The 19,182-nt window shown below is 33.3% G+C and overlaps 1 protein-coding gene across 24 annotated transcripts in view; it reads left to right on the top strand.

Annotated features, from left to right (window-relative positions):
• Window positions 1–19,182, top strand: part of LOC123548596 (hydrocephalus-inducing protein homolog) — a 131,100-nt gene that overhangs the window by 8,616 nt on the left and 103,302 nt on the right. For 22 of the 24 annotated variants that reach the window (XM_053546124.1, XM_053546132.1, XM_053546122.1 and 19 more), the window contains 18 exons: window positions 450–575; window positions 3,395–3,442; window positions 5,114–5,233; window positions 5,624–5,758; window positions 6,625–6,824; window positions 7,376–7,702; window positions 9,454–9,580; window positions 10,070–10,569; window positions 10,946–11,013; window positions 11,279–11,615; window positions 11,840–12,023; window positions 12,586–12,702; window positions 13,182–13,334; window positions 16,349–16,452; window positions 17,379–17,513; window positions 17,831–17,975; window positions 18,340–18,452; window positions 18,837–18,987. In XM_053546124.1, the coding sequence (XP_053402099.1) occupies window positions 450–575; window positions 3,395–3,442; window positions 5,114–5,233; window positions 5,624–5,758; window positions 6,625–6,824; window positions 7,376–7,702; window positions 9,454–9,580; window positions 10,070–10,569; window positions 10,946–11,013; window positions 11,279–11,615; window positions 11,840–12,023; window positions 12,586–12,702; window positions 13,182–13,334; window positions 16,349–16,452; window positions 17,379–17,513; window positions 17,831–17,975; window positions 18,340–18,452; window positions 18,837–18,987 (3,090 nt within the window). The remainder of the gene's footprint in view (window positions 1–449; window positions 576–3,394; window positions 3,443–5,113; window positions 5,234–5,623; window positions 5,759–6,624; window positions 6,825–7,375; window positions 7,703–9,453; window positions 9,581–10,069; window positions 10,570–10,945; window positions 11,014–11,278; window positions 11,616–11,839; window positions 12,024–12,585; window positions 12,703–13,181; window positions 13,335–16,348; window positions 16,453–17,378; window positions 17,514–17,830; window positions 17,976–18,339; window positions 18,453–18,836; window positions 18,988–19,182) is intronic. The other 2 variants (XM_053546138.1, XM_053546121.1) reach the window with 1 other exon arrangement.

Here is a 19,182-nt window from a genome sequence, read left to right as displayed (position 1 = left end):
TATATTTATACCTTTCTGTTTATTAAAATTCAGACTTAAATTTACACAGTTGATGAAAATGAGTACCTTTCTTCAGTTTTGAATGTTCATGCAGTCTTCTGTTTTCTGATATAAAAAGGCTTAAAAAGGCTTCTGAGTTTTCAGAAAAGAATGATGTCATTACCGGTATATCAAAATATTGAAACAAAAGCACTTGTAGCTTTCTCAACATTTTTTCGTTTTTTTATACGACATTGTTAAAAATTGCAAACAGATTCAATAAGTTCCAAAAGGGTACAGTTTTTTCAAGTCCAGATCAACAGAGTTTGGAACCCAGCCTAAAAGCATTACCATTTCATTGGTTGCTTCTAAGCATAGATTTAAAATTGACCAATGGCAAGGCAGCATTCCAAGATTGGTCTCCAAACCTAAGAATAAGGACATGATTTTGAATGCTTTTTTAATTACAGATGACACCAAGCAAGTACATGTTTGACATGCAGATGAATACAGAGCAAAAGTTGGCGAACACACACACAATGAAAGTTCCGAGAAAAATTGAACTCCTTGACATGGCTGATACAAGTCTTCAAAAGGTATAATAGCATTTTCTACATTTAATTTTGAAAAATACGCTCTTCTAAGTGACGTCATTTTAAAAATGTTTCTTTTGCTTTTTATTTTACTAACACATGATTACTAACTCATTTTTTGAGAAAACGTTATGTTGTTCCAGTGATGGCATTTAATAACTTAAGAATTAATAAACTACCTCTTTAAAATCATCTCCAAAATGAATGTCTCTAAACTTTGTTTATACCAGTAAGTTCGTATTTTCATATTATAAAATAAGTGTGTAACTTTTTAACATATTGGTTGAAATGATTTGGGTTTTTTTCATGTTGTACAGAAAGTTGTTTCAAGATGACACACCTGGCTGCTAAACTTGCTTGATTTTTTTTCAGCTGTTCGTACTTAGTGAAAATAAAATGAAAACTTAGTGAAATTATAATTTTTAAAATTAATTTGTCTGCTTTGCGTGTTTTCAGAATACTAATAAAACTGATTTTAGGACAGTTATGTATACATCCTTGGAACTTGCTTTTGCTAAACTTTTTTCTCTGGTCATGTTACCTTTTTTAAGGACTGTACAGCTATGTGTATGTAAATAAAGACCTAAATTTAAAGTTGTGTACACTTGAAATAGGAGTTAAAGTAGTGTACACTTTAAGTAGGAGTTAAAGTAGTGTACACTTGAAATAGGAGTTAAAGTAGTGTACACTTGAAGTAGGAGTTAAAATAGTGTACACTTAAAATAGCAGTTAAAGTAGTGCACACTTGAAGTAGGAGTTAAAGTAGTGTACACTTGAAATAGGAGTTAAAGTAGTGTACACTTGAAATAGCAGTTAAAGTAGTGCTCATTTGAAATATTTTTTAAACTATATGGAGTTTTATATAGAAAAGGCAGTGCACATGCAAAAGGATTTAAAGACGTACTGTTTCGATAACATGAGTTTATATGTGTAAAATGTACCAAGTGTGAATTGTCAGTTTAGTGCTATAATGGATAAGCTGCATTGACATAAAGGAGCAGTTACCTAGTTTTTGTGCTGAGGTGATGATATCTTTAAAGTAGGGTTTAAAGCAGTTGACATTTGAAAGGCGGGAAATTTCATACGTTTAAAGCAGCTCCAAATGTTATATATTTAAAGCAATACACATTTGAAAGACCTGAATTTTATAGAGAGGTAAGTATATCAGGGCATGCACAATATATATCCCTGCAACATGTGAATATTATATTTGTTAATATTTTTAGGATAAGTTTGTAAAATATCAACTCTGAGATTAGGATTTATTGTTCAAAGATGTTAAGTTCTGATTAAGCCAGTGGATTACAGTATCAGTATGAATTAATGTAAAGTTTTTTAATTTTATAGGTTTGAAATTTGGTGGTTTTGGCCAAATCAGCTTTTTTTAGGGATATAAATTTATAGATTTTAACTTCATAAGGTAAAATGAGTGGAAAGTTTATTTGTTTGCTGAAATATAATTTAATGGATTGAAACAACCACGAAATTCACAAAAATTAGTTCCCCACGAAAAAACAATGATTTCATAGAATGATAATTATATTTTGCTGTATTTTTTTTTCTGGTTATTTCCATTTTGTAGCCTTAATACTATACTATTTTTTAAGGTTTGTCAAAGTTCATAAGTTAATGTTATGTTATATTTGGCATTGAAAATAGTCTGGCTTACAGTGATACATTATAATGTAGGATTTTTTTAAATTGAAATATATATATATATACAATATTTCTGTCTAATTTTTTTTTTCTGTGTTTTTTATTTGTCATGGTTATACCCAAAGATAATAAATGTATAGAAGAATCTGAACTGTATCAAATATTTGTGAAGCAGAAAATGGTTTTTATTAATTTAAAAGAGTTTATTACCCCTACCATAATTTCCCCAGCTTTGTAAAGAGTGTTGTATTATACAGTATAATGTAAATAAGTCCCACATAATGGATAATATGAACCCAATTGTTAATGTATTTGCTAGAAATTTATCCTCTACGAGAAACCTAGCATGTTTGTTTACCTTCCAGTTGAGATATATTATATTATGATACATACCAGTACTCGTTTATATACTCTATGAAGGAAGTGGATCCAGAATGATAATCGACAAATTATCTATTCTCCGTATGCAGTTTCGGCATTTTCCAGTTCTTACTGAAAGCTGCGTGTGTATTAAGCTAATTTATGACGGAAGAATACGAATTGCCAAAGAAGAGTGCCTTATAAATCACATGGAATTACGGGTCCATAACCTTAAGTTGTAAGGAAACCATAAGACATAATTTTAAGCATCAGTATTTTTTTCTGTATTGAAAATGTAAATTTCATAAAAGGTGTTTGACATTAGTGGCATCATTAATTCATGGTTATATATCACTTCCATAATTTTCAATTTTACTCAGAAAAAAGGAGTGTAAGACTATTGTTAATATATTTTTTTTTTATACAGTTAACTTTGACGATTTAACAATTTAAAGTAAAAAAAATGGTAGAGTTATTTTCAGTGTGTAAGATGTAGAATGGCAAAAATAAATGAATACACTAATACTGCCCTAGGTTATAAATCTGAGCTTGGAGAGCAGTGTAATTATTTCATTGGCCAGTTGCAAGACTGAGCTCAGAATCAGCCAATCAGATGATGGAATTTTGAGACTGGTTTCAAAAACTAAGTTTTATAACTTTTGACCCACTCTTAATAGTTTATACAGCCTCATGAAAACAGCAGAAACTTGTTTTATAGTACCATTAAAGACTTTACCCCCAAAATGATAGCCAGGCAAGATAACTTCTAGTATGTGAAGAACATTTACAAATATTTTTTTATTCAGAGATGGTCACTTTGTTATGGGGAACCAGCAGAATCTGTAATCGCACTGGTAACCAACCAAAGAATTGTTACATTTCCTGTTGAGTTAGAAAAGTTGTCCTTTGGGGACACCACTGTAGTTCATTGTTACTTTTAGCTTGAAAAAATATAGATGTTTGAGCCTAGTTTAATAACTTTAAATAATACTCTCTTTTACATGAAGATGTTTATTAGTCACTGGTACTGTTTACTTTCTGTATTCATCGTGAATTGTTAGAAAACTCTACAATAATCTTAAACAACCTTATTGCTTCTAACAAAAGAAAACAAATATAAATACACAGGGGGACACCAAGACTTTATAAAGAGAAATAAATTTTCATGCTAAGAAATTTCATAGCTATCGGTATATTGATAGTCAGCTTTGGTCTTTATTTTTGATATTCCTTAAAGCCTCAGACCTATGTAATTCCATCTTTTACAAAATACAGTACACCACAGTGAAATTGTGATCATCTTTGCTATCCCCAGTACTGTAGATATAAGTCTATATTTGACAAATTACAGTACACCACAGTGATAATATTTGCTATCCCCAGTACTGCATTTGCAATTCCATCTGTGACAATGTACAGTACACCACAGTGAAACAGTGATAATATTTGCTATCCCCAGTACTGCATAAATTATGCAATTCCATCTGTGACAGTGTACAGTACAGCACAGTGAAACAGTGATGTTCGTTACTATCCCCAGTATAGTAGATAAGGAGATTATAGTTTTAACATTATTTTTTGTTAGGTCTGTAAAAACTAACATGAAAGTAGAAATTAATTACTTAAAGACAATGCTACTGGTTGAATTCTACCCTAGTAGTTGAACATGATTCCCTCAAGTCTAGAGACAAAATGCAAGAGACTTCCATGGTTGATAGTCCTATTGGCCTAGCATTTCCAGCCAATTATTATTTAATACACAACAGTGATTGTCTTTTAATTTATAGTTTACTCAAGAATATAAATTTTTGTACAGTATGCATTGAACTTTGCATACTAAAAAACCTATCTACCTTTTGTTAAAGTCTCCCTAGCAGTGAATTGGGGCTTTTATGCATGCTTTTTCCATGAACAATTAGAACAGTGTGGGTTTACCAGTACCTTAAAAATGTTGGTTATAGTTAGAAAGGAGAGTGATATTGCATGCTGTATGTAGTATAAAGTTCTAAGGTTATTTTTTTGTTACAGTTATTGTTGCAGTTTTGTGATATATTTATCAGATAGAAACTTGATGTAATAAATTTTGTTTTCAAATTGTATTACCGGTATATGATTTATCAGTTTTTATTTGAAGAATTTTCTTTAAAATAGTCTTATTCTGCACCTTTATAAAGAAAAATAAAGAACTTACTTTTTTACCAACAGATATAGATCTCTTAGTATCTATATTATTTATATATTGATAAATAATTTGTACTTACCTAGAGAATGAGAAAAATTTTAACAATAATTTTGTTCTTTCTTTAAAACTTCACATTTAAAGAGCTTCTACTGAAATCATAGATTTTGTCCTCTGATTCAAGAATTTTTTCCATAGGAACATAAAGCCATGGAATAATTTTTCATAAAAATTGCAAAGAAAAAAGTTTAGAGTGTCTTAATGTATTTGAAAGAAATAGTTATATCCTTTTAACAAATATGTTGTAATGAAGTTTATGACACTTACTTGTTTTTTATTTTTCCAGTTTTCTCAAGTGAATATTGACGAGCCGATGTTTCAACCCTTTCCGTCAGAAATCTACTTTCAAAAGTTTGAACCATTTGAGACTTATGAGGTTCCACTAGTCCTCAGAAATAATGATAGGGTAAAGTTGTCTAAGTTGTATATTTAGAACTATATTCTCATGTATAATATATTCGTTCAACAAGTATTTTCTGCCAACTCAGAAATGAAGTGTGGTTAAACTTAAATCAGAGTTATAAAACTTCAGATTTACATGTAGTGAACAACTTGATTAAACTTCTTGGACATTGTTAACAAACTGTACGACCATGCATCGGGGCAGCTAGTGTACACTTAGGCTTACACGTACATGTCCTGAAGTCTTAACCCCTCTAATGGGAGAGTTTTTGTCAGTTATGCCAACTTACGGAAGTTTCTTTGTTATTTTGATGAACAGATGAGTAAATCTTAAGAGTGTGTTACATGTATTTGAATACAAAACTCATTTTAGTCATTACATATCTATTTGTAGGTGCCTCGCTTGGTGAAAGTAACACAGGCAGATTCCCCATACTTTAAAATCATCAGCCCACATGATGTTGGACACAAAGTTGGCCCAGGGCTCCCAACAACATTCAGACTTCAGTTTACCCCAGATGAAATCAAGGTTTGTCACATTTAACCATAGAATGGTCTGTTTAATGGAAATTGGTTTACAACTGAATATAGTCACATAGTCATTAAAAAGATAATAAGATGTAAAGAACACTTTTTGAACTATATGAAATATAGAATGAAAAAGTCACATTTCCACTTTGACAATATTTTGAACACTTTTGATAGACAGGATGTCTGTTTTCTTCAGAATTTTAGAGATAGCTTGTTTGATGAGTTAAATACAAAGTTTTGAATGGCATTGTTAAACACTGTTAAACATTTACTGGTGAAAGAAGTCTATCTGCTTCTTTATATGCACTTACACCTCTTTTGCTCTCATCCTACAAATAAGATCAATAATTTCAATTGTATTCATTGAGATTTGAACCTTGACTTTGACAAAAAAATACTGAAATATAGTATAATCATTGTTAGTGATGTCTCAGAAGAGAATAATAACCAGGTATACCTACTAAAGCTACTTCAGTCAAACTTGCCCTAGGCAGCCAGCCAAGAGAGTGGCACAGTCTGGCTGCTTAAAACAAGTTGAAAATAGGACACATAATCAGTTTGGAAAGTTAGCTGACTGGCCAACAATAATTTGCTATATTTCTTTGTACAAGAATAAAACTTCCAGTTTAACTGTGCTTTTTTCTCGACAGAAGTTACACTTTATGTGAATTCTGTTACAATATAATTCAGACGGTTTTGTGTCTTTATGGTTTTTGCCTTTTCAACAGACATAATTATTAAAGGCTTGATGCTGAATGGCTGCATGTCCTTTATTTCATTTAAGTTACAACCATTTTGCACAAAGCCTTCAAATTATAGTAAACCTTTTTCCTTGTAAACATCATCTTTCCTTTTTTGTTTCAGGACTATATGCATGAACTAGTTTGTATCACAGAGAGAGAAAAGTTCATAGTACCTGTCAGAGCTATTGGAGCTCGTGCCGTACTCGACTTCCCTGACGAGATTAATTTCCCAATTGGACCAGTGAAATACTCTAACACAAAAACCTTGTTGATAAGAAATATTGGCAACAGAGAGGCCAAATTTACAATGAAATGTGAAAAGTGAGTATTTTAATTTTGATACGCGGAGTGAAATACCATAGATCAGATAATATGCACACTAGTTTGACTTTTATCTAATGTTTACAAACAGTACAACTGGCACATTCAGGGCAGTGATGACTATTAAGCAGCATTGTCTACAGAACTATACCAGATACAAACAGAACTTCTTCAGTAACGCAGTTGACTGTGTCTGTCATCTTTCAAATTGCCAAATTAAAAGTGAAAATAAAAGTACACAGTCTATGTATATTATTGCTCTATATACATGTAAAGTATATTAACAGATCTCAAGATATTGATGAGTAATGAGGTATCAAAATAAATACTTCAGAGTTTATGTTTTGTATGAGAATAGATCATTAATAAATTTGTCAAATGGTTCTTAATATTCCTGCTTATTTTTGTCCAGGAGGATATCAGTCCATTCAAATGCTTACAAGTTATGTCTGCCTTTATTAGAGTTTGCTTAATGATACCTACCCAGTAAATGTTTTCATCATATTTATCTCAGAATTGCACATTTTAATGAAATGACAATTTTGTTTCAGGCCATTTTCAGTTTCACCAGAAATTGGAACTCTAGCTGTAAATGACAGCATGCAAGTTACAGTTGAATTTATTCCCGACAAAGTCGGCGACCACAAGCAAGTTCTTGTTGTACATTACGACTCAGGAGAGGATATTAACATCAGTTTGTATGGAGCAGCTCAAGATGCGAATGTGCGACTGGACAAAAATTCTTTACGTATTGAAAACACGTTTATTTCGATGGCCAATCAGAGGACAGTTACTATTAGCAACAGGACTGACGTGCTGGCTCGGTTCAGGTGGACCCAGTTTGCAACAAAAGAGGAAGAAGACCAACAAAAATATAAGTAAGAATAGAATTTTTGTTGTTGTATTTTAAATGCAATATTATTTCTTATATAATAATTGGTTAAAAGGTGGAAATGTGGTGATCATTCTGTTTTTCTGTGGAGGATTTGTAGAATTTTTGTGGCAGGTTAGACTGAAAATAAGTGGTTGATGAAAGTACCGGTAATAACTTATTGAGTTCAGTACTGACCCTCTACAAAAATATGTAAATATGGGGACTCGGCTAATGCCCCACTTTTTAGCTCATCTGATTTTTTGAAAAAAAATGATGAGTTATTGTCATCACTTGAGCGGTTGTCGGCGTCGGCGTCGGCGTCTGCGTCGGCGTTGCCTGGTTAAGTTTTATGTTTAGGTCAGCTTTTCTCCTAAACTATCAAAGCTATTGCTTTGAAACTTGGAATACTTGTTCACCATCATAAGCTGACCCTGTATAGCAAGAAACATAACTCCATCTTGCTTTTTGCAAGATTTATGGCCCCTTTTGTACTTAGAAAATATCAGATTTCTTGGTTAAGTTTTATGTTTAGGTCAACTTTTCTCCTAAACTATCAAAGCTATTGCTTTGAAACTTGGAATACTTGTTCACCATCATAAGCAGACCCTGTACATCAAGAAACATAACTCCATCTTGCTTTTTGCAAGATTTATTGCCCCTTTTGGACTTAGAAAATCAGTTTTCTTGGTAAGTTTTATGTTTAGGTCAGCTTTTATCCTAAACTATCAAAGCTATTGCTTTAAAACTTGCAACACTTGTTCACCATCATAAGTTGACCCTGTATAGCAAGAAACATAACTCCGTCCTGCTTTTTGCAAGATTTATGGCCCCTTTTGGACTTAGAAAATATCAGATTTCTTGGTTAAGTTTTATGTTTAGGTCAACTTTTTCTCTTAAACTATCAAAGCTATTGCTTTGAAACTTGCAACACTTGTTCACCATCATAAGCTGACCCTGTACAGCAAGCAACATAACTCCATCCTGCTTTTTGCAATAATTATTGCCCCTTTTGGACTTAGAAAATCATTTTCTTGGTTGAGTATTATGTTTAAGTCAACTTTTCTCATAAACTATCAAAGCTATTGCTTTAAAACTTGCAAGAGTTTTTCACCATCATAACTGGACACTGTACATCAAGAAACATAACTCTATCCTGCTTTTTGCAAGAATGATGGCCCTTTTTAGACTTAGAAAATCATGGGTAGGACAATATTTCTATTACACAAAAAAAATCAGATGAGCGTCAGCACCCGCAAGGCGGTGCTCTTGTTTTTTTTCATACTGACCCCACATGTGTCCATGTAGGGTCAGTAACAAACCTTACATGTATTGTCAATTTGTCAAAAAGAATTAGTTCTGTTTGCATGCTGAGAAGTTGATAATCTCAGTCTTCAGCTGTACATATGGAAAAACGAAATGAAGTCAATTAGCAAAAGTGAAATTAAACAGGTTTTGTTGTTTTGTGGCAATATTTATAACTCTTTTCACAGATTTTTGCTTGGCTGAAAAATAGATCTGGCATTAAGTTGTACGAAGTTGTACTACCTGAATTTTTAAAATTTGATTTCTGTTGGAAGAATAAAAAACGTCTATATCCATTATGTCTTTGTTGTGAATTTTCACACAGAAATAACACATCTGAAATACCTGAACTCTAGTTGAAATGCCCGTAACCTTAGTTTTTCAGTACCTCTCTCCATTTAGTAATTAGTTCTTTGGCCTTTATCTTTCATATGAATGTCTTGTTTATTTCAGAATCACTGCCTCTCTAGAAGAAGAGGAAAAGACAGACTCTGACAGATTCCTAGAAGAATGTATACAAGATCCCACTCTTCGAGACAAACTCTCAATCCTCGGCAGAACTTTCAAAAACAGAAAACAGGTAACATCCATTTCTATCTTTATAACAGCTTTATATGGATGTTCATTGTCTAAATGATTTTAATTTCTTAATTTATTTCCTTATTTAATATGCTACAGAAATGAGATATATAAATGTGACTTTGACCTAATTGTTTTATCTCTCACCTTTGACTTTGTATTACTTGCCCTTCACTGCCATGGGTTTGAAATCTTCTTTTGTGTGTAGAATTCTCATTCAACTGGCTTACAGAATAGAGGTGATTCTATCCAGATACACACCTGTGCTTGAAATGATGCCAAGAAGGGTACATGTTGTCTTCCTCCACTAGCAGTGGCTTGGAAGTCACAACATGACCTTATGATTATGTTGGCATGACTTTAAACCAAACGAAATAAACTTCCATGATGACTTCCCTTCAAAATGTTTGAAATAATTGCACACAAACAAACATACTCTGTGAGATTCAACAAATTTTTGTTATAATATTTTGTATTTTTATTATTTTAGCTTATACAAAATGATGAGATGCTGTTTAATGATGATGTAGTAAAGATCGAACCCTCTGAGGGTGACATTTGGCCTAACTCTAGTGTTGAAGTAAACATCATTTTCAAACCAAGGGAGGCAAAGAGCTACAGCAGGACTGCTTTCTGTGATGTAACAGGCAGAGAGAGTCGTCTCCCTTTAAGAATTAAAGGAGATGGTATAGGACCAAAAGTTCAGTTCTCGATAGAAACCCTGGATATGGGAAATATTTTCATTGGATCAAAACATTATTATGAAATTGTAATGGCGAATAAAGGAGATATTGATGCCATATATAGCGTGATACCAAACCAGTCCGTGTTTGGACCATGTTTCCAGTTTAATCCAGCAGAGGGCATTGTGATGCCAGGTGGACACCAGGCCATTCAAGTTTCATTCAAGAGTCCATACCTCGGAGATTTTGAGGAAGAATTCTCTTTCCAAGTTGATGGCCAGCCCGATTTGCTAAAAGTTCTATTTACGTAAGTTTCAGTATTCATATGTATGTCTTTAATGAAACAATGTACAGCAGTTGTATTCAGTCTCCATTTAATTATGTTACCCTCCAAAAAACAAAATGTTTGGACAAATATTCAGATACCAGGTGTTTTGCTAAGAAAATTAAAAAAAAACCCTATTTTGTGCAAAGTAATGGTAAGAAACCACTTGCTTGTTGCTAGATGAATGAAAATGTGACCATATGATGGTTAATTAATAAAAAAAAAACATTGTTACAAAGTAATTGAGATCAGTTGTTTCTAAGTGAATGATAAATAGATTATTTGTAGCATAAGATAAATGGAAAATTGACCACTTGCTAAGGCTACATTTATGAAAAAGAAGCTGCTTATATTTCAGTGGATCCGTGATTGGGCCAACCTTCCAGTTTGATGTACCGCGACTCAAATTTGGATCTGTATCATTTGGTATGTTTTGGCTTCCTTACATTGTTATAATTTAAATTTCATACGAAGGGAAAAGAGAGGTGTTGTATGAATTCACAAAATTAAATTTGAAACAAACTTAAGTTTCAGTTTATGTTACCATAGAATTTGAAATACAAGGATCCCCACTGAAAAATGGAAACCATGAAATGTTATGTTAACAAAACAATGTCATAGAATGTATTTTTGTCAAAAGAGTTTTTGAAGGTTTTTACAAAGAGTTAAAGGGAATGTGTCTGTCTTACAGGTTTTTTGAATACCAAGAGTTGTACACTGACAAACACGTCTTTGGTTCCAATGAAGTTCCATCTCAGGGTCCCTGGTGACGGGGTCACAGACAGTGTTTGTGGGACTAGTGATCTAGATAGTGCCCGCAGTGAAATGGCTTCCCCATCTTTGGCTTTAGGAGCAGGACCACCAAGGGAGTTTGAGATTATTCCATCATCAGGAAGTATTCCACCACAGAGTGAAATCAAAGTGACTGTGAACTTTATTTCAAATACAATCAAGAAATATGAAATGAATTTGGTGGTTGATGTAGACAGTGTAGGTGAAGAGATTGTTTCACTGCCAATTACTGCCAAGTAAGTCAGAGTTTTGCTATTTTGTTTGTACAGTTAAACTTTTATTAGCAGCAATCTCTTATAGCTATAGCATATACCATTAAAGAAATTTTTGATTCTTGTTAGACTTCTAGTTTGATTAACATTTTTAAGAAAAATATGAATGGATAAAAAATTAAGGAGGATAAAATAATATTGTAATATGTTGCTATTTATAATTGTATGTAATGTATTTTACCCTTCAGATGTGTAGTACCACTTATCACAGTGTTGAGCCCGATACTGGACTACGGACGATGTTTCCTAAGACATCCGTATGAACATAGTATCAAGCTTCACAATGACTCAGATCTCCCAGCCAAATATGAACTGGTTCAACAGGTCATTGCCATGGATACACCAATTACTTACAAGAGTCCTCAACCAAAGGTAAAATAACACTATTCAGACCTATATATAGATTATATGTAAACTTAAGTTTATCATCTTGAATTAATTTTTGACTTTGCAATACAGCCAGATTTTTCAGTTGTTATTTTATTTATGTGTTGTGTACTTAAGATGTACTGTAAATTGCATGATTTTTACTAAAATGGCTATTTCCTGGGGGTATGAATTCATGAACTTTATATTTTCTGTATAAATTGAGTGGGAATTTATGTGTTTGTTTCAATTAAATCAAAATTAGTTCCCAGCAAATAAATAAAGATTTCACAGTATGAAATGAAGCATTTTAAGAACAGCTCAGCTTCTCTTAAAGACACTTCTAAAGAAAAAAAATACCACCATTAAAATATTTTCTTTCCAACTAGACAAGTTTCTTAGTTAATTGACAACTCTTGGCAACACTTTCGTACAACAACAGATTTCTTTCTTTCTGGCAGTATTCACTTTAAAAAAGGTATTTAATAATTGTAACTAGCAAAATTTGAAATTTTGCATTATAGAGTGTCAGTTGTAATTTTGAAATGAATTTCTATAAATTTTACAGGGAATTGTCGATCCTCACTCTGTATTGGACGTTCCCCTGATTATTGAGGCCCAGGCTTTGGAGGAACAAGACGTTGTAGCACATGTTTCTATATTTGGAAGCCCTGATCCTCCAATGGTATGTACCAAGTTAACACTTGTCAAGAAACATGATTCGATAAATTTCATTATTAAGTTAATCGAGTCAAGTCAAAAAGTAGATATTCTGAAAAACATACTTGACCATTGAAATGTAATTTAACAAGCAGTTTATGAAAGACTGAAATGAAATAACAAAAGTAAGATTAAAGTAACAGAGTATGAGAACTAAGATTTGTAATTTTAATGAAATGGAGAATACTGATACAACTTTTGCCATTAGAATTTATGAGTGAAAATATCAAACTGCTATTGTTTGATTCTTTGATTTCTCTTTTAATTCAAGACAATGTGATTATATCATTCTAGAGAACTTTAAGGGTGGTTTTAGGAACTATTTAAATTGTCAAAATATCTTCATAATTTTTTATTTATCGTTCTTAAAACGTTAACTGCTCAAAAATATTAACTGGCTGATTTCAACAGATGTCTAAAACTATTATCATATGTGTTTTACAGCCTGTACACATTGCCTGTATTGGAGAGGGACCAGTTGTGCATGTGATGCCACTGGACCTGGACTGGAATGTGATCCCTGTGCTACAAGACAAACCCAAAAAGATCTTGCTATCCAATGAATCTCTCATCCCAGCCAGATTCACTGCACACATGGTGAAATAGTGCTTTCTTCTTTATGTCTTACTATTGTAGTATTTTTAACTTGACTTATTCAAGAATAAGGATGGCTATTGAACTCGCTGTTGTATGTTGACCTTTGTAAGGGACAGACATCTGATAGTTTAGGACCTGGTATCCTAGGGGTCAGGGTTAGGGTCACTTAGGGTCACTGTAGTCAAATATTGTATTAGTGTTTGTTAATGTTTTCATTGTATCTTCATAACTACTGCCACATCTCAGATAGTTTCTTAGATTCCCTCCTACTCTTCTGAACTCAACCTACCCAACTCCTATCCCCCCCCCCCCCCCCCCCATCACCACCACCATTCTACATACACCACACCTTCCAAAAAATGTTACAATTTTTCATGGTTGTTTCTAATATTGTTTCTTAGATTCCCTCATAGGCTCAAGCCTGCCGCTTGTCTCTGCATCTCCAATCCATCCTCTAAAAAGAATACTTTTTAAATACAATTTTTAGCTCGACTATTCGAAGAATAGTCTAGCTATTCTACTCACCCTGACGTTGGCATCGGCGTCGGCGTCACACCTTGGTTAAGTTTTTGCATGCAAGTACATACAGCCATCAATTAAAGGCATATAGCTTTGAAACTTATTTTTACCTTTTCTAGGTCAATTACCAACTTCTCTGGGTCAAGTCCCATAACTCTGACATGTATTTTGAGCAAATTATGCCCCCTTTTGGACTTAGAAAATTTTGGTTAAAGTTTTACATGCAAGTTACTATCTCCAAAACTGATGCAGATATTGATTTGAAACTTCACATGTGTCTTCGGGGTTATAAAACTAGTTGATAGCAGCAAGTCCCATAACTCTGACTTTCATTTTGGCCAAATTATGCCCCCTTTTGGACTTAGAAAATTCTGGTTAAAGTTTTGCGTGCAAATACATACAGCTATTTCTAAAAGGCATATAGATTTGAAACATATTTTTTCTTTTTCTAGATCAATTACCAACCTCACTGGGTCAAGTCCCATAACTCTGACATGTTTTTTGAGCAAATTATGCCCCCTTTTAGACTTAGAAAATTTTGGTTAAAGTTTTACATGCAAGTTATTATCTCCAAAACTAATGCAGATATTGATTTGAAACTTCACATGTGTCTTTGGGGTTATAAGACTAGTTGATAGCAGCAAGTCCCATAACTCTGACCTTCATTTTGGCCAAATTATGTCCCCTTTTGGACTTAGCAAATTCTGGTTAAAGTTTTGCGTGCAAGTACATACAGCTATTACTAAAAGGCATATAGATTTGAAACTTATTTTTTCTTTTTCTAGATCAATTACTAACCTCACTTGATCAAGTCCCATAACTCTGACATGTATTTTGGGCAAATTATGCCCCCTTTTAGACTTTGAAAATTCTGGTTAAAGTTTTACATGCAAGTTTCTATCTCCAAAACTATTGCAGATATTGAATTGAAACTTCACATGTGCCTTCGAGGTTATAAAACTAGTTAAGAGCAGCAAGTCCCATAACTGATATGCATTTTGGTCAAATTATTCCCCCATTTGAACTTAAAACTCTTTTGATATTTAACCTTTTTGGGTAATATTTTCCTGCTTCTGGGACAATATTTCGAATAGTCGAGCTTGGCTGTCTTATGGACAGCTCTTGTTATTTTCACATTTCTCACATTTACTTGATATATCTTATAAAGTAATGTCTTTGTAACCATCTTCTAATAGTTGAGCATGCTGTCCTTATTACAGCTCTGTTTTTTTGTGTTATTATTATATTGATGTGCTTTTATATATCTTCTTCAACAGATAGCAGCAATAAATCTTAAGGTTTGTAGTCTGTTTAGAACTGTTATGATTTTATTTTTTCAAGTTGTCAGCATTCGACTATTTTTAAAAAAAAATACAGTTTTCCAAATGTTTACCCAAATTAAATTCTCTGTGTCTGTTTCTCTATTGACTTGAAAAAGAAATTTCCTTTCAGTTTGCACATTTATTACCACATTTCTAGCTATGCTAGAAATAAAAGATACCCCTTCAGAATTTTAAGAGAGTAAGATGAGGTGACCTCACATGACAAGTCTGGCTTGAGATGCTGGACTTTTGAAAATGTTCAAATAATCATGCAAGCTTGTGCTGTCACACATTTGTCAGAATCAGATTCTGCATTACACAAGTTTTGCACAAAAAATTTCTAGACCATTGCTTTTAAAATTCACACATGTCTTTTGTCTCATTGGATGACCTCACAGGATAAGCTGTTTTGTATAACATATGCCCCTTTTAAACTTAGGTTGAAGTTTTGCATGTAAGAATGTCAAAAGTACATACATGTAATTGTAGCTTATATTTTTTTCAAAATTATGCACAAAGATATTTGAGAAAGTACTGTAAACATGTAAGCAGGTATTTTAGAAACTACTCGACAAAATGCTTTCAAACTCGTCATAAGTCTTTGGTATCTTGAAATGATCTCACAGAGCAGGTTTCATAATTCTGTCTTAAGATTTGATGAAATATTGCCCTTTTTGTGATTGAAATTTTATGAAAGTTCCTCAGAAACACCATGACCCAATGTGTTTGAACTTTACATCCATCTTTAGCAACATAAAATCACACATGGCAGGTTTCATAACTCCGACTTACTTTTTGGCAAAGTATGTCTCTTTTTTCATGGTGAAATTTTGGCTGATGGTTTGCGTTTAGCAGGTTTCTGTTACATTGATTGCTTTCGAAGTAATCATTCTGAGCCAGGTTCAATATCTCTAACCTACAGTTTAATACATAATGTCCCTTTTACAACTTTGGTAGGGTTTGTGTATGTAAGCTGGTATCGTGTGGACAAGTTTCAAAGCTTGAGCACTTTTCTCTGTAGACTATTACAGTTTATAGCTAACTTGAAAAACAACTAGTACTACAGTTATAGTTAATAATAATAATAGCTCTTTCGCAATGATTTATTTTTGTTAGAAAAGGGAAAATGTTTAATTGTACATTATGTTGTATATATATATTATGTATGTTTAGGTAAGACCGAAGTCAGTATATCGTGTGGAACCAGCTGACGGGGAGATACCACCTGAGAAGAGTATAGAGATCACTGTGGCAGCATGTCCTGATGACTGTGTCAGGTATGTCTATATCAAAGCAGTCACTTATTGTTATAATGAGCATACAAAACATGAACTGTAACATATATCTCACAGTTGACTCAATGCAGTAAACTACAAATTAATCAGTCTAAAAGCTTCAAGTTTGAACAAGGCAAATTTGCATAGATATTGTAATTGAAAGCTCATATTTATTTAAGCTGGGAATAAACCAATAAAACTTCATGATATAAGATTTCCATGCAATTTCCTTAGAACTTCAGTTTAAATCTTTTCATTTATTTATTGTGTTCATAAAATGTGATTGACTATCATTTTTATCGAGCCTTATTGGGGTGAGCTTGATATAGTGTCCACTTCCGGTGGTTGGTGTATGTGCGTGTGTGCATCCATCCGATTTTGTCAGGACCATAACTTTGACATGCATGGACCAATCTTGTTTATATTTGGCATGAATGTTTACCTCAATGAGAAGGCATGTTATGTGCAAATCCCATGCTCCCCATCTCAAAGGTCAAGGTCATAGTAGGAGGTCAAAGGTCAAAATGAAGTTTGTCCAGATCATTTCTTCTTCATGCATGGTGGGATTTTGATGTAACTTTGCATGAATGCTCACCATTGTAAAACAGAGTGTCATGCACAAGAACCAGGTCCCTTGGTCTAAGGTTAAGGTCACACTTGACAGCTGGTGGGCTCGGCATTCTGCCCGTGGGCATACTTGTATAACTTTGAGATTGTTTATTACATGAGTGTATAGTGAAACATAGCTAGCTTATACTCATTTATTATGTTTGATTGTGAGGAGGTTGCAATTTTTACCTAAGTGGGACTTGATCCGATGACCTTCGGGTTGAGCACCCAGCACCTTAGCAGATAGTCCACCACTCCCCTACATTATATAGATAAGTTCACTGTCAGATATAATTTAAGTTAAATTTTATTTGTAGATTCCACGACAAACTACAGATCAATTTCCTTGAGAGTCAGGTACGACAAATACCACTGGTTTGTTATGGACAGGGGACAACAATAGTCTCTGACCCACCACTCACTCCACATCTAGATCTTGGACCAAACTTCAGGTAAGCACTATTGTCTTTACATTCCTTCAATTTGAATGGGTAGTTGTTTACATTATCATTAAATCAAGGGACAAATGCAAAAGAAGTCAAAGTTTTTCTTTATCCATATGCACTTAGGCTTCTTTCGCATTCATCTCCGAAATATGCTTTGTTTAGACTTTGTTTCAACCCAGAAATTAAGAGACTGGCATCTGTGTACTATAAAATTATAGGTGTTTTTAGTGTCAGGTTTTTCAATCAATAAAAAAACCTCAGACTGATACAAGAATTTATTTAACAAACACAAGAGTTAATATTAATATCTTTCTTTACCTCAGCAACCGGCCATACTGCAAAGTGTTCCATCTAACAAACAAAGGGAGACGACACCAACAGTTGGTTTGGAGTATGGATGGATTCTCTCCCATTGCTAAAGCAAAGAAAGAAATGCAGAATTACAATCCACTAGATATGAAGTTCAGGGTAAGTTGGTCTAGATTAACTTAATCCTATAACGTGACTCCTGAATATTTACATCAAGTTTTCTTACCTTTTCAGTAACAAAAGTTTCTTTTCAAGAATATTTCAAATTTTCCTAAAGTATACCTGACTGTTTTAATTTACTGTTTTAATTTACTGTTTTTGTTATTTTTCAAAAAATAACTCCTTCCAAAACCTCTGATTTCAATTTAAACAGAAACATTTACGGCTTAGTAATACACCATTAAAGTGTAAACATCGCATAATAAGACCATTGCGAATTTTTGCATAATTTTGGTCACACTAAAATGATACATGATACTAGTAAATTGATATTTCAGTATATTTGTAACACTTGATTTTACAGAACCAGCCACCACCCGCACCACCAGCCAGCCCCGTATTTAAAGTGACACCTAACAGGTTCGATCTTCCACCAGGAACCAGTATTGACCTAAAACTGGAGGGATTTGTTGCAAGGTAAACTATTCACATTGACTGGATATAAAACTATTTTTTGCTAGAACAAGTGGAGTTTTTGATTCTACTCTGGTTTCTCCCTTTATCTGAAATGATGCCGAGTTGGGCACCTATGATTCTGCTGTACTCTCAGAACTGTGAAATTGCCATATGACCAAATATGTGTTTGCATGACAGATACAATGGCACAAAAACACTCATCTTAGTAGACTAAGGGCTGCAATTATTTCTTTTCAATATCATTTTTATTTGGCTTCAGAATTATGAAAACTGACAGCATTTAAAGAAGTAATGTTTGTAACTTCGATTACCAAGTATAACTCGTTGTTTAATGATGTTATAACAGGAGACATAACTCTCAGACAATTCTTATTTTTTGCACAGTCCACAGTTTGTTAAAGAACGACTGCTATGTCATGCCATTATTGGACGTCAAGGTGGGAAGGAACTGATCATGAAGATTGATGTCTCCAGTGATTTTATAAGTCCACTCCTCGAATTCTCAACAAAGAGTGTCTACTTTAGGGTGGATAAGGTTGGTACTGCATTTTTCAATTGTCTTCAAAGATTTTATAAGTAGGCTGCAAGCTGGTTTTGAAACTGGCCTTTATTTGCGCTTTCTTTGATTTTTTTCTCTTTTTTTTTTCATTTTGTCAATAGCCTTGAATCTTGTATCATAATAATATATCGTCCATTTTCCCATGTTGTTAATACAGCAATATCGAAACAG

The sequence above is a fragment of the Mercenaria mercenaria genome, chromosome 6 (genome assembly GCF_021730395.1).
Source record: "Mercenaria mercenaria strain notata chromosome 6, MADL_Memer_1, whole genome shotgun sequence".
NCBI classification, from domain to species: domain Eukaryota; kingdom Metazoa; phylum Mollusca; class Bivalvia; order Venerida; family Veneridae; genus Mercenaria; species Mercenaria mercenaria.
Note: the sequence above shows the minus strand (reverse complement) of the source record. Positions and strands in the feature narration are given on the sequence as shown.